We start from the raw sequence: 15,959 nt of genomic DNA, 5'->3' as shown, positions 1-15,959 counted from the left end.
AAAATATTGTGATATTTGTGATGTGATGTTTACATGTTTATAGTAAAGCTTAGAAAGGTAGCCTAGGACAAATACACCTGAAGCGTCTCGGACTGTACGTAAGATTATAAAAAAAGTTTTTAATACAAATAAAAAACGGCAGATGGCAGTTAATTAAATTTCTTTTAATTTATTCCCGGACAAAAACAAAATACATTGTGAGTCTTTCATAGGTGCATATCTGGAAGTATGTTACAGAGCTCTTCATTCTGAACCACTTTTGTAATAATAACCTTGATATAACGAAAAAAAAGATGCTTCCCCATACGAAAATTGGTTGTTTACGTGACACTGTATGGGGAGTAGATATTTTTTTTCGGAAATATGCCATGGTCATTATAACAAAAGTTGTTCAGAATGAAAAGGACATACTTCCGGATGTGCACCTATGAAAGACTCACTCTGTATATGTATAACAGATAGCTGTTCCCGCGCGCTTCGCTTCGCCCTAAATAGTTTTCCCGTGGGAATTCCGGGATAAAAAGTAGCCTATGTGTTTTCCCAGGGTCTAGACCGTATGTATACCAAATTTCATTCAAATCCGTTCAGTAGTTTTGGCGTGAAAGAGTAACAGACAGACAGACAGACAGACAGACAGACACAGTTACTTTCGCATTTATAATATTAGTAAGGATAAGGATTAATGAAATGTCAAGGTGCGATTAAATGGCGCGTTAGCCTTAGGGTCACTCTTCCTTACGAAAAACTAACTTTCGGAGCGCCGCGCCGCCGCCGCTGCACCAATCTCGTAGCATTAAACGTACCGCTACCGATTCATTTTAGTTTTTTGTCAATCTAGTGTAACCCTCTAGCCACGCTAATGGATGTACTATACCTCTTTCCAAACAGCATTAGACAAAAGGTCAAATTTAAATTATGAAAATGTATCTATCTGTGGTAGAGCAGCTCCCAGACTGAACAGATTTTCAATTAGTTTTTTTGGGTCATAATATTATCCCTGTAGTAGAATAGACTGAACACTCCATAAACTAGAGACCAGTAAGAAAATCAAAGCTAAAACACTCTAAACATGAGGGTGATAGCTTTAAAAACTCATAAAACCCCTAAGGTACATGGTGTGATTATAAATAGGTATACATTGTTTTATGCACACAACTCAAAAGTTGTCCAGAATGAAGAGTCTGTCTCTCCGTATTTTTGGAACACATGATTGCAATAATAAAATAAAACATGTTGACTGTAGCATGTAAAAAATTTAGAATACTTTCTTATCTTTTTACGGTGTTTAGCCTTAGTACAGTTAGCAGAAGAGATAAACAAACATTCAGATCGCAACCCATTAATTGATTATAATGGAAAATACATAATTAGGTAATCAAAGAAATTGTATGTTAGCTAATTACACCACAGGACATGGAATGTTACCAATGGTAAGACCGTAAGGGGTCAGGTCTATGGGACACCACATATACAAAATTTATACTGTAAAAAATACAAAAATATACATTGAATATTTTTCCCCATTCAACAATAAATTTTCACCCTGGAGGTATTCTAAAACTCACATAAAAGATTTAGGTAACCACATAATATACCTGAGTCAAAACTCACTATTTGCACTAAGAACAGTTAATTAGCCCTTGTGCTAACTGTACAAGTACATAACTTACATAAGTTTATACATAACATGGAATTATTCAATGTTTCCCATTCACACCATTCTGAACAGGCAATTCTATTGAACTCTTCAAGTGGAATGGTGAATTTGTGAACACTCTGTTTTCGACTAAGTCTTTAATATTCTCTCCTCCGTACGACAGGAGTGGAGATATCTCCACCTCCACATCATCTCCGATACTGCCTCCCGCCTCCCTGATGTACTTACGGTGCAACCGCAGCAAGTCCTCCTTGGCGGTAGATGGACAGTCTTTCTTAACCGCATCAGCATTTTTAATAGCAGAAAATTCCACATCTCTTGCCACTTCTAAACAGACAAAGTTTTCAGCATATTCAAATACATCAAAAATGAACTTCTCTATCTTTATACCATTGGGTTCTGTTGGCTTCTGTCTGACACCACTGTCATCTACGTAAGGTATCTTCTTGTTTGCCAAGTGGAGCTTCAGTTTGGACTCGTAACCACAGATTTTTCGTAGAAAAGCAGCTGAGAAGTAGTGATTGCAGATGTTGCCAGCTGAGAAAGTCAGCCGTCCATCCGGGTTTCTTCGCTCTGACGCTTCCTCTGTCAGTTCAGAGTACTCTACTACCTTGTAATGCCCGTTGACTCGGCACACAACACCAACAGCTTCACTCGGTGAAGATTTCTGCACTACCTTGGCCGCACAGTCCGCATTCTTACTTTTACAGTAACCGATTAATACTGGATCTGCCACTTTGATGAGGATATTGTCCACGGAGTGTGCGTGGAGATGCTCTACGCCTCGTTTGGTGAAGTCTTCAAGAACTCCCTGCGTCTTCAAGGCACGGTACAAGCCTCCATTGCCGTCTGGGGCTGATGATAAATGGTATTTTTCATCCAAAAAGATTTTCCCATCAAAATCAAAACACGGCAATCTACCCTGCTCAAAGTACACAATATCCTCCTCATTCAGTCCAAAGTGGTCATGCTTTTTAAAGAATTCTGCTGTCGGTACCTTGGTGTGTTCAGAAGCCATGATGTACCAGGTTATTTTGCCGTGTTTACCTGTCTTCTCTGCTGCCATTTGCTGCAGCCGCAGAATTCTTTCAGCTTGAATTTGGAACAGAGTCTTCTGGGACGGGAGGCCGACATTGTACATGCCCTTTGGATGTCCAAACCCCAGTCTAGTGGCCTGTCCTCCAGCCAGTACCAATACTCCAACTTTACCATCAGAAATTTCTTCGAATCCGATTTTCTCGTACTCGTCTACCTTCTCTCTGGTCATGGCGGGCACGGACTCGTAGTGCGAGTCGGGTATCGGCTTCAAGTCATCGTCAGCCTTCTGTTGTATCACTTTGCTCGCTTCGACCGAGCGCCTGAAGATTTGGTTGACTTCGGCCAAGTCGAGCTTGTTGATTTCCTCGGAAAGTTGTTCCCGCTCATTCTCGCTGAGTTCCGGCCAGAACTTGATAAGGTGCTCTTGACCGTGAACGGTCAGGTGCTTCTTTAGGGTATCAAAAGACATCTTGTACTAGCGGCCAGAACACTCGATTCTACTGTTTTTATAGGCGAGAACTATATCTTATCGAGTCTGATCGCGCCGATTAGAAAGTCTTGACTGGCCCGCGGGTCGGGGACCGTGACGAACGGCATTTTAACATTCTCCCACCACAAAACATTGCAGAAACAACATTACGAACACGTCGGCTAGCGGCTGCGACTGACATTTTTATTTTTTATTGTAATCACAGAATACAAGATTGTAATACTGTTCACAGATTACAAATATTTGCAATGTTTCTTAATGGATCCACTACACACTCAACTTTGCTGATGCCTGTGCTGATAGGTCTTCATGACACGGGCATAAAAATGTAGGCTTCTGCCTACGCTTCACCACTATCACTATCACCGGCTATGGCTGACGTATAAATCTTGTAAATAAGAAGAGGTTCCTCGGCGGCTCTGGGTGAGGGAGTGAGGTAGGAATTGTTAATGTGAGAAATTCTTCAATCAGTCAATCTTTGTTTGTAACTTAAAAAAATCGATTGATTACTTCTTTGACTTTAACAAATGATTTTATTTCCGTTTTCATGACTTTATAGATGAAAACACGTTGTGAAGTACAAACGTTCTCAGACACAGTCAAACGGCAGTATCGAAGCACAGTCTATTTTTACCCGACTGCCGAAGGAGGAGGGTAATGTTTTTCGATTGTATGTTTGTATTTATGTATGTATGTTTGTCTGTTTCTTTGTTCCCTCCTGTAGCCTAAACGTCATGATAGATTTTGATGTATGAGGTATCGTTAGAAGCGTATTAATTGCGCGATGGGTACAGGCTTTGTGACGTTACATTAAAATGTATATAGCGCCCTCTAAAGTACATAAAATGATAATCGAAAAAATAATATTTTTCCAACTATGCCGTGTGGGGTATCAAATGAAAGGGTTTGATGAGCACATTATAAAAATATGCATATTGTAGATATTTAAATCACAACACTAAAATTATTGAATTAAAAAATGATCATAAACTAAAACCCGACTACTGATATAAAATTTCAAAAATAAAAAAGTTAGAAATAAAAAAATATAATTATATAAACAAACAAAAAACCCGACTGCATGCTAAAAATATGAAAACAAGGCCCAATGTTAATGGAAAGTATCGCAGGCGGGGACCAACTTGACCGCCACACAAGGTTTCCTAAACCTAAGTAACATTCAGCTAAATGGTAACCGTCTGCTGGTCCCCGCCTGCGATACTTTTCATAAACATTGGGCGTTGTTTTCATCTTTTTAGCGTGCGGCTTGATTTTCTTAAAAAGGAGCCCTCTATTTTACTTGCTGCTTGTCAGCTTGTAAATGAGGCATAATTATTTATCTATGGTTCAAAATATTTAAAAGTAAAAATGTTGTGTCTATGATATGTTTTGTTTTCGCCGTTATCTTTCGAGAGTTTCGAGTGTTTTTCTTTGTTTTAAAGTTAATATTTTCAGCGCAATACTTGATTGTGTAGCTCAAAAACGCAATCAAAATGGAGAATAGACTTCCTGGCAGCGGCGGCGATAGCAGAAACAGAGCCAATAGCCGTAATACACCAAGAGGAAACCGAGCAACCAAAATTACCCGTGAAGTGGACCCAAATCTCGAAAATCGTGCAGAAACAGTTGGCCCTACGGCACCGAATCGTCGATCGTTTTACTATTACAATTCGAACTCAAATGGGCACTACAGGTATCAACCAAAGCGTGGAAATAATGCTGTTCAAAGGAGGCCGGTTGACCAAAACTTAGCGCCTATACAACAATCAAAGGACCCCAGGGTTACGCTTCAGCCAACACAGGGATGCAGAAGGCCTGTCAATGATGAAGTTATTAATGTAGTTGAAAATCCAGTTCCCCAAAAACAAGCAGCTCCAAAGAAAGACAAAGATAAAACTAGAGCACAAAGGAAGAAAGCGAAAAGAGAAATGACTAAGGAAGAAAGGGAATCCAAGAAGCAGAGAAAGATTAGACAATTCAATGAATTCAGTCAGAAGTACAGTCATATTCCCGAAGAACAGCGGCCATACTTTATTCTGCCAAACGGTATTGTGTTAGCTGAACCCCCAGTATGTAGTTTTACTTCATTTTTGTTTTCTAAAGATTTTAACCAGCAAAATTTTATTGTTCTTTTTTTAAAGCCTATTTATTTTACACTGCTGGGTAAAGGTCTCCCCTTTTTGCTTCCACACCCTTTGATCCTGTGCTGCGTTTATTGTATAATTAGTAGCCATATAGAATAATAATGTTATTTTTAAGAGATATAAATATGGATTACATTTTTACCTTTTGAAGTATGAAACCTTTTAAACAATTTCATTATGGTTATCAATGATTCAAACTGAATAATTTCTTACAGATTCTATACACAACTGATCGGAGTGCCATAGAAACAAAGCCAAATATTAGTCAGTTGAGATTTGTAGCTCTAGACTGCGAGACAGTTGGTGGCTATGTTGAGCCCCCAAAGAATCAATCGGCTAATATAGTGGGAAGGGTATCCATCGTGGATGAAAACCTCGAATGTATTTATGATAAGTTTGTTAAAGCTAGAACAAAGGTAAAAACAATCTTAGAACATACAAAAGTTTAAGGCCCAGTTTTGCTATACTTGGTTAGATCATAACCAGGGATTTGTTGTTGACTTTTGACACTGTTAAGAATTTAATATTAAGATGACATATTATATTTTATGAACTAGTCCCTTGTTATGATCTTAACTGCGTATCGCTAAACTGGGCCTTAATCCTACTTAAAATATAAATAACAAACTGTAGTGTATTGACATATGGGGTATATTAGTGTAAGACAATAATAGTGAATGTGGGTAGATTGAAGATCTTCAGTCTGGACCTTCCATGAGCCTAACCTGTGCTGCTCATCAATTCTGAGTGCTAATTGTGAGTATATAATAGTGGCGACGAGAGAAAAACGTAAAATAGTGTGATAATTGTGTTTACAAATAAGTGTTGCATATAATCAGTGTGATATTCGGCAAAATGAGTGCAGTAAAGTTGGGTGAGTTTGATGTAGCACATGGCTGTTGGGAAAATTATATTGAAAGGTTCTCTTTTGCCCTACAAGCTGCAGGTATTGTGGATGATTCAATTAAGAAGGCTAATTTACTTGCTTCAGGCGGCCCTGATTTGTATGATTTGATAATATCACTGATAGCCCCATCAAAAATAAGTGAGGTTACTTTTACAACAATCAAATCAAAATTAGACAATCATTTTCACCCGACACCTAATGAGATTGTACAATCATACAAATTTCATACTAGGAATCAAGAAGAGGGGGAAATGATAAGGGATTACATTGCACAACTGAGGAAATTGAGTATTCATTGTAACTTTACTGAGTTGAATCGTACTCTAAGAGATAGGTTGGTTTGTGGTATTCTGGATAAGGACATACAAAGGAAGTTATTACAGCAGGGTCAGTTAACATTCGAACAAGCTTGTGAAATGGCAGTATCTCATGAAACAGCAAATGTTGACTCGAATATTATTGTTTCATCGGGATCACGTCCAACTGTGGATATAATGGAGGAACCTATGGAAGTAAATAAAATAACAAGTAAAAAATTTCAAAAACCTATGGATAAATCATGTTTTCGCTGTGGGAAAAAAGATGGTGGATATTGTAGGTTCCGTTGGAGCAAATGTAACTTTTGTGGAAAAGTAGGGCATATAGAGTCAGTTTGTATGAGCAAATCATCAAAGAATAATGATACAATGAATTCTAACTGTAATGGTCTTTATGAAGAACAGGTTAATTTAATAAAACAGGAGAGAATTGCAGCCTTCATGATACAAGTTATGTTGAATAAAAAACAAATAGAGATGGAGGTTGATTCAGGTTGTGCTTTTACAATTATAAGTGAAGCGACGGCCAGACTCATTTTTGATGGAAAATTGCCTAAATTAGAAATGGTAGACATAGCACTAAAAACATGGACTGACAGTAAATTGCAATTATTAGGGAAAATATCATTGAACGTTTGCTACAAAGATATTAATGAAAACCTCACAGTTTATATTGCTCAAGGAAACGGACCAAGTTTAATTGGCCGAAACTGGTTTGCTGCATTGAAAATTCAGTTATATGGAATAAACAGTGTGAGAGTTGACTGTAATAAAGTATTAAATTTATTACAAAAATATAGAGAAGTATTTCAAGAAGGATTAGGGAAATATACTGGACCTGTTGTTAGTATTATACCAAGAGAGGGAAGTATGCCGAAATTTTTGAAGAGTAGGCCAATACCATTTGCTATAAAAGAACGTGTCATCAAAGAGATAGAGACTTTAGTAGCGGATGATGTGTTAGAGCCGACGCCTCACGCAGAGTGGGCCACACCCATTGTGCCGGTACTGAAATCAAATGGTGGAGTGAGGCTGTGCGGAGACTATAGGTCTACTGTAAATTCCGCTATTGATACAGATACATACCCACTTCCGACCCTAAATGAAGCTTTTGCAGAATTACAAGGAGGGATATTATTTTCAAAAATTGATTTGGAGCGAGCTTATACGCAAGTGGTAGTAGACGAACCAACATCAAGGTTACTCACATTAAATACACCTAAAGGACTCTACAAAATGAAAAGATTAAGTCAAGGAATTAAAGCATGTCCTGGAATTTTTCAAAGGCTTATGACATCATTACTGGCTGGCATTCCTGGGGTATCAATATTATTAGACGATGTGGTACTTTGCGGAAAAAATGTAGAGCAACACGACCAAAGATTAGAAATGGTGCTGCAAAGACTACAAAAGGCAGGACTTCGGGTTAACAAAAGTAAATGTATGTTTGCTGTGAAGAGTGTCGAGTTCTTAGGCTTCATCATCGATGAATTTGGTATTCACCCATGTGAAGAGAAAATTCATGCGATTGATAAGACACAAGCACCTAAAAACATCAAAGAGTTGCAAGCTTTCTTAGGATTGCTAAACTTCTATGATAGATTTATACCGCACAAAGCTACTGTAGCAGAACCACTATATAGATTATTGGAAAAAGATGCTGCATGGAAGTGGAATAAAGAGCACCAAGAAGCCTTTGAAAAGTTGAAGAGAATGTTGTCGAGTAAAGACACATTAGTCCACTATGATATGAAGAAAAAGCTAATACTTTCGTGTGATGCTTCTCAATATGGGTTAGGAGCTGTATTAGAACATGAAATGAACGATGGTTCAATAAGGCCCATAATGTTTGCTTCAAGAACGTTAAATGTACATGAACGCAACTACGCGCAAGTTGACAAAGAAGCTGCGGCGATCATATTTGGACTGAAGAAGTTTCACCAATTTATAAGTGGAAGGAAAGTTTTGATCAAAACTGATCATAAACCGTTATTGGGTATATTTAATCCGAGGAAACCAATACCAAATATAATATCACCTAGGATGCTCCGTTGGGCACTACTTCTTAATTCATATGATTATGAAATTGAATATGTTGAAGGCAAAAAAATTGGCAATGCTGATGCATTAAGCCGTTGGCCGTCAAATACAGAAGAACATACGGAAGATGAAGAGTACTTGGGCGTTCTATTGATAGAAGAAACCCCAATAGCACTAGATTTGTCAGCTTTAGAAGTCGCACGGTTGACAAGGAAAGACAAGATACTTAGTAAAATAATGTATTGGATAAGAAATGGATGGCCTGCTAAAGTAGAAAATGAATTTAAAGTATACTGGCAAAAACGAGAGGAACTATCTACATACCAAGGATGCATTCTATGGGGTAGTAGAGTGGTTTTACCTGAAATAATGTGGTCTACGGTACTTGAAGAACTACACGGGAATCATGACGGCATTGTCATAACAAAGGCATTGGCTAGAAGTTATTTTTGGTGGCCTGCGTTGGACAAGCAAATTGAAGACATGGTGAAGAAATGTGATACCTGTGCTGAACACAGAAACATGCCGCCTAAAGTAACACATCACTGGATCAGACCAGACAAGCCCTGGTCTAGGCTACACGTAGATTACGCAGGACCATTTCAGGGTAAAATGTTCCTAATATTGATAGATGCCTATTCAAAATGGCCTGAAGTTAAGGTGGTTAATGATTTAAGTAGTGCCACTTTAATAAAGGAACTTCGTCAAATATTTGCTGAACAAGGATTGCCAGATTGTCTTGTCAGTGACAATGGAAGAAGTTTTATATCTAAAGAATTCAAAGAATATTTAGTAAAAAATGGTATTAAACAGATATTAGTAGCGCCTTATCATCCGGCTTCTAATGGTCAAGCTGAACGAACAGTTCAAGTTATAAAGAATAAACTGAAAAAGCAGACATCAGAGCCATGGAATGTGAAACTCCCCAAAATATTATATGGACTAAGATCTACTCCAAATACGGTTACGGAAACCACACCAGCTGAAATGCTAAATAATAGAAGATTTAGAACAATTTTCGATAATCTGAATCCCTTATCATACAAAAACAACAAAAACAATGACACCATGGAAAGCAACGAAAATACAAAAGTAAGAAGCTTTGAAGTAGGCCAAGCTGTCTACGTTAGAAATTATTGTGGAAATCCTCGTTGGCTGAAGGGCATTGTAGAGAAGAGAGTCGGAGTATGTCGTTATTTAGTTAAATGGAATGGCAAATTGTTAACAAGACATATCAATCAGATGGTCACTGCTCTTGGTGGGGAGGAACACGAGGATGTCCCACAAGACACAATTGTACAGCGGACACAGAGTGAAGATGGAAGAGATATCATATCCTTACCACCGCGAGAACAATGGGCTGAAATCATTGGAGTATCAGGGCCAGCAGATGTCATCATACATCAAAGTCCTAAAGTAACATCAGATACAGCCAGAACCAAGAGAATCCGTGAATCTCCACCAACATCTCCACAACCTCAAAAGAAATATGTCATGGAAGACATTGATGATAGTGATTTAGATAACATAGAGCCTCTTGATATGGATGTAGAGACTCAGTAGATTAAATACCATTATAGCAGCCATGTTAGCATTAGTTAGGAAATAGGTAGATAGTAAGTGAAACAAAACAGTGATTGTGAAAGTGACAATTAATTAGTGTTAAGTGAAAATATAAAGTGAAGTGTACCACATATCTCGAGGGGAAGGCATGTAGTGTATTGACATATGGGGTATATTAGTGTAAGACAATAATAGTGAATGTGGGTAGATTGAAGATCTTCAGTCTGGACCTTCCATGAGCCTAACCTGTGCTGCTCATCAATTCTGAGTGCTAATTGTGAGTATATAATACAAACATTGACAAAGAGTGATGAAGTAACATATTATTGTACACTCACAAACTTTCGCCTTTATAATATTAGTGGGTTTTTTTTAAAGATTTGGACATACAATACTCGAGTAAGCGGTATAAGAGAGGAGGACATGTTAAACGGTGAGGATTTCTTCACGGTGCAGAAAGAGGTGGCGGCCATTTTGAATGGAAAGATGGTGGTCGGTCACAGCCTTAACAATGATTTTAATGTGCTCTTCCTGAGACACCCACATGTACTGAAACGGGATACTGCTGTGTACTTGCCCTTGAGAAGAGTAAGTTTGATCATAATGATTAATAATAATAATTATAATTAAATTCTTAATTGCTCAAAGTAAATTTGTACAAAGGCGAACTTGTTGCTAGTAGCATTTTCTACCAGTTAACCCTTGGTGATGTTGGTCTATCTATATTGAGTGTTCATAGGTTTGATTGATGTTTTTAACCTGCATTCCCGGAGCCTGTTTTGCAATTTGCGAAAACGAAAAATGTTACGTTTTTTTCTGTCATCTGCCCGTCTAGTACAGGTTTGATAGTTTATCGAAAACTATAAAAGTTAACGTTTTATCGCATACAAAGTGGCGCCTCTAGCGGAAACTATGATATAATTTTGACAGATAATGTATGCAGATGACAAAAGGAAACCGAAACTTTTTTCGTTTTCAAAAAAATTGCAAAACTCGTACTAGACAGTCTGCATACATTATCTGTCAAAAAGTTAATGATAATCTCCGCTGGAGGCGCTACTTTGTTGGCGAGAAAACGTAAACTTTTATAGTTTTCGACTAACTCTCAAACCTTTACTAGACATATTGTATTGCTTCTGGGCATGGCTTGAAGATTATTCACTTCTACCATCCCCTTACCTCGGAACATCATGAGTCATAAGCATAAGTCATAAGAAAGTCAAAAAAGACTTCTTTCACATTTTTTGCATGATAATTTTAGTTTTAAAGAAACTGTTTTTCCAGTACAATAATGGTAAAACACCATCATTGAAGACGCTGGCCAAAAACCTCCTCAATTTAGAGATACAGACAGGAGAGCACGACTCTACAGTCGACGCTATAACCTCCATGCAACTGTATCAGGTGCTGGCCGAAGAATGGGAAGCGTCTTTGGAAAACCAAATAGACATTAGTGAGTTGAATTTAATTGTATTTATGTATTTCGGAATGTCCACCTGCATCACGACCCACCTACCCAGTTCCCATAATGTAGAAGTGTGAGTCACTATCATTAAAAATGGCCGTTTCTGGCGGAAACAACTAAGTGCCAATTTCTCCATAGTCGGTTAGAGCATAACCAGGGAGTAGTGGTTGACTTTTGACACATCGGTCATTTTATATGGAGATGACATCCTAACTAATATTATAAATGCGAAAGTAACTGTGTCTGTCTGTCTGTCTGTCTGTCTGTCTGTTACTCTTTCACGCCAAAACTACTGAACGGATTTGAATGAAATTTGGTATACATACGGTTTAGACCCTGGGAAAGAACATAGGCTACTTTTTATCCCGGAATTCCCACGGGAAAACTTTTTAAGGCGAAGCGAAGCGCGCGGGAACAGCTATAATTTATAAATCAATCCCTATTGGTTAGATAACCGACTATGGGGAAATTGGCACTTAGGCTTCTACAGCCTAGGTACTGGGTATTGAGAGAGATAGGTTCTAAAAATTTAAATTAGCATTAAGAGGTCGTGAAACGTGGCAGTTTTCGGCAAAACGAAAGTTATGTTTTTTTTTCAAGTGCTGGCGCTAGTTATACTTGCGTTTAACCTTAAACCCTTGCAAAGTTAGCGTTACATATTATATCAAGCTAATATAATAATAATTATCTATTTCAGATTCGAAATCAAAAATTTTGAAGAGTGATAGTGTGTGGCTGAATAAATCTTCTTACAGCAGAGCGGAGTGTGCCTACTACAAGCATCTGGCAGAGGTGAGACATGTGCTAAAGGATGACAGGCGGAAGGGTGCTTACATAGAGAATCGGGTTCCCTGTATCTAGCTGTACCGGTAACCTGATTATGCGAAAGCGCTCATGACATTTAAAAATCCGTGAAATGCTCCGTGAGTGAGCCCGAATTGAACCCGATTGTCTATATAAGCACCCGAATGTACCCACCGACCAGTAACGAAAAGACGTATGCTCTTTTCATGAGCATTTGTTATTACTAGCCCCCCATAATAACAAATGACAGTCATGAAAAGAGCTTCACTTGTAAACTTTTATATTTTCTTTCTTTTCAGAAACAACAAGAAGGTTCTACAGATGAAAACGAACCAACCAACGATGAAAAGACACCAGAAGTTGCAAAAGAAACGAAATTAAGTTACAGACAACGAAACAAAATGGATGGTAAAAACACAAAACCAATGACTTCAACTGTGAAAAACGGAAATCATTCAAATGAAAGTTATGTAAATGGAATAACAAATGAAGGAAATAACGGATTTAATTATAAAAATGGTTGTATCGGTAATGATACCAAAGCGTTTGAAAGTTCTAAAGTAATGATACCGTCTGTCGTTTCAACTGAAGATCTAACTTATGCTGAGGTGCTACTGGCTAATGATTTGGATAACGCTAATCATTATCTTAACAGTACTCTTAAACATGTGAGTAACTTTGCTGATTTTGAAACAACCAAGTTTTTGAATGAATAAAAAATAAAATAAATAAATATGTGGGGACATCTCACACACGGCCATCCGACCCCAAGCTAGGCAGAACCTGTGTTATGGGTGTCGGACAGCTGATATATCTACACAAATACATAGATAGATACACACTAAATATAAATATCAATACCCAAGACCCGAGTACAAATATCTGTCTTTAAACAAATATCTGCCCCAGCCGGGAATCGAACCCGGGACCATCGGCTCAGTAGTCAGGTCACTAACCACTACGCCATTCGGTCGTCATAACAATGCACTTAGGGTACACATCTAGGTTTCTAGAGTGATGATGTCAGGTTTCCTCACGATGTTTTCCTTCACCGTAAGAGCGATGGTATACATTGCACTTAAATACCAAAGGACTCATTGGTACATGTCAGCGCCGGGATTAGAACCCTCATCTCTGGCGTGAGAAGTGGGTGCTTATCCGAATGAGCTACCACCGCTTACACCACCATCTTGTTCCTATATCGTTGATCTAAGTTAAAAAAAAAAACACGCACTCACGCCTTGTACTAATGTACTCCCTTGCGGGGTAGGCAGAGGTGCATTGCTGCACCCACTTTTCGCCAGAGTGTGATGTTAGTCCCAATGTAATAGGGGGCGGGCCTATTGCCATTTTACGGGCACATCCAAGACCCGAGAACAAATATCTGTGTTTAAACAAATATCTGCCCCAGCCGGGAATCGAACCCGGGACCATCGGCTCAGTAGTCAGGGTCACTAACCACTACGCCATTCGGTCGTCTAAGTTATTCAACGATATCTCTTTTTCAGATGGAGAGTATACAAACTGGCTACAAGCTCAACAAAAAGACGGATCTAGAAAAGTCGATTGCTACTTTAAACAATAACTTAAGTGAGTTGACAAATAAGATGAAAAATTTAGGATTGAATGTATAAAAATACACGCAATCTCACCATACCGTGCCTATAAATTGCACAGTAGTTCTAGTATAGGTTTGTTAGATTTTCGGAAACTATAAAATTTACGTTTTCTCGGAAACTATGATTAAACTTTTGACAGATAATGTATGCAGATGACAAAAGAAAACCTAAACTTTTTTCGTTTTCAAAAATTGCAAAACCCGTACTAGACGGTCTGAGCGTTACAAAAAATCAACTTAAATATCGAAAATTTAAAAACGGCTATATAAAAATTGCAGACTGACTCATCCCATCGCGCCATATTTGGTTGTCTGTCAATATTTCCTCCTCCCACCTATGTAATGGCCGCCATTTTGAAATTGTTTCTTTATCAGCCCGTCTTGTAAAGGTTTTGCAATTTTTGAAAACTATGAAAGTTTACGTTTTCTTCTGTAATCTGCATACATTTTCAGTCAAAAGTCGCATGATAGTTTCCGCTAGAGGCGCCACTTTGTATGCGAGAAAACGTAAACTTTTATAGTTTTCGATAAATTATCAAACCTGTACTAGACGCTATTGGTTGTAGTAACGATGGCAACAAATATTGTTTACCTATAAATATGTGTACGACTCTGTCCAAATAACGACAGGTTTTAGGTTAAGATTACTTATCATTCCAACAGGGTACTAAATTTAGAAGGATACAAACATGGTTTAATAACGACTATGGGTAAAGCCATCAATAAGCATCCTATTTTTTTTTCTTTTAAGTTCTCACTTTTGTTTTTGACATCTTTTTGAAATTAATAAGAAATTCATTTTTTTTGCAATATCGTATTCATGTTTTACAAACCCTTTTTGTTAACACTTAACAGTACCCTACTAGCTAGGTATATAACATACATGTATAACTTTTTCTGCTCAAAGTAATTAGTGTTGTGCCTTATGTATTATTCCAAAAGTAAAATCGTGTGATACTTTAATATGTTTTTGGAAAAAAAATACATGTTTTATAAGTAACTACGTATAAACTGTGCCTTTTATAATGAACTTAGGTCGTGGACGCTGCATTAGACGCGAAAAACACAAAAAAAGGCATAAAGCTACGTACAGATCGGCCCAACGAACGCCCAACGATGGATATTTATCATACATAATATTTACAGGGCAGATTGCAGTAACGAAGGTCAACGTAACCCGTTCGTTGGCGTTATTTTGGCCGGTCTGTACGCAGCTTAAGGCGAAGGCGCGGCACAGGCATCTTCCCGCTTCAAAACGTTTCAATACAAATTGTAGGTAAGCGGCGACGAAACGACGTGTCTAGGCCGTGCTGCTTGAGTATACTTTATAAGTTTGGTGCTGATACTAGATCTAAGCTGTAACCCTGTCATTATTGTATTTTCTTGTATATAGCACTGTTTTGTGTATCTATAAAAAAAATGAATAAACGTGCCGCTTACCTACATTTTGTATTGAAACGTTTTGAAGCGGGAAGATGCCAGTGCCGCGCCTTCGCCTTATGTCTTTTCTATGTAATTCGCGCCTTATAGTTGCCCAGTATTTACAGTTTTTGAATAAATAATTGACTTTAATAATATGTTTTGTTTAAATCTATTGTAAGCCTATTTTGCAAAAAAAGAGTAGTACGGTAAACTAAAGGTTTTTTTTTTCTTTTTTCAAAATCCTGTAATAAATAATTAGGTACTTACATACCTAATAATATGCAGTGCATGGAAGCAGTCTTCTTCTTTCTTATATGGACGCATCAGCTGGTAGAAGGTATACGGCTTAGCACATGATAAAAGGCGGCTATTAAGGTTTTTAAGAGTTCAAGTTATCTAAATTGATACGTGTCTGGAAAGGTCGAATTCGTTATTATTCTGAGCAGTAACAAAAACACAATCGATGTGGTTTTATAATCGATGGGTAAACTACC

General features: G+C 37.9%; 2 protein-coding genes across 3 annotated transcripts; one reads left to right on the top strand and one right to left on the bottom strand.

The window, feature by feature from the left end:
• Positions 1–1,228: 1,228 nt before the first annotated feature.
• Positions 1,229–3,359, bottom strand: LOC105387928 (UDP-N-acetylhexosamine pyrophosphorylase-like protein 1). Its single transcript, XM_038116398.2, has one exon. The coding sequence runs from the start codon at positions 3,162–3,164 to the stop codon at positions 1,698–1,700; it is 1,467 nt and encodes a 488-aa protein (XP_037972326.2). The 5' UTR covers positions 3,165–3,359; the 3' UTR covers positions 1,229–1,697.
• A 1,211-nt stretch (positions 3,360–4,570) lies between these two features.
• LOC105387929 (RNA exonuclease 4) lies at positions 4,571–15,620 on the top strand. 2 transcript variants are annotated; one of them, XM_011558737.3, is made up of 7 exons: positions 4,571–5,254; positions 5,545–5,745; positions 10,535–10,744; positions 11,441–11,609; positions 12,319–12,413; positions 12,725–13,093; positions 13,934–15,620. In XM_011558737.3, the coding sequence occupies exons 1-7, from the start codon at positions 4,679–4,681 to the stop codon at positions 14,057–14,059; spliced, it is 1,746 nt and encodes a 581-aa protein (XP_011557039.3). In that variant the 5' UTR covers positions 4,571–4,678; the 3' UTR covers positions 14,060–15,620. The 2 variants fall into 2 exon arrangements, with proteins under 2 accessions (XP_011557039.3, XP_048480168.1); XM_048624211.1 differs by lacking the exon at positions 12,725–13,093.
• Positions 15,621–15,959: the final 339 nt, after the last annotated feature.

Source organism: Plutella xylostella, chromosome 11, assembly GCF_932276165.1.
Source record: "Plutella xylostella chromosome 11, ilPluXylo3.1, whole genome shotgun sequence".
Lineage (NCBI taxonomy): Eukaryota > Metazoa > Arthropoda > Insecta > Lepidoptera > Plutellidae > Plutella > Plutella xylostella.
Note: the sequence above shows the minus strand (reverse complement) of the source record. Positions and strands in the feature narration are given on the sequence as shown.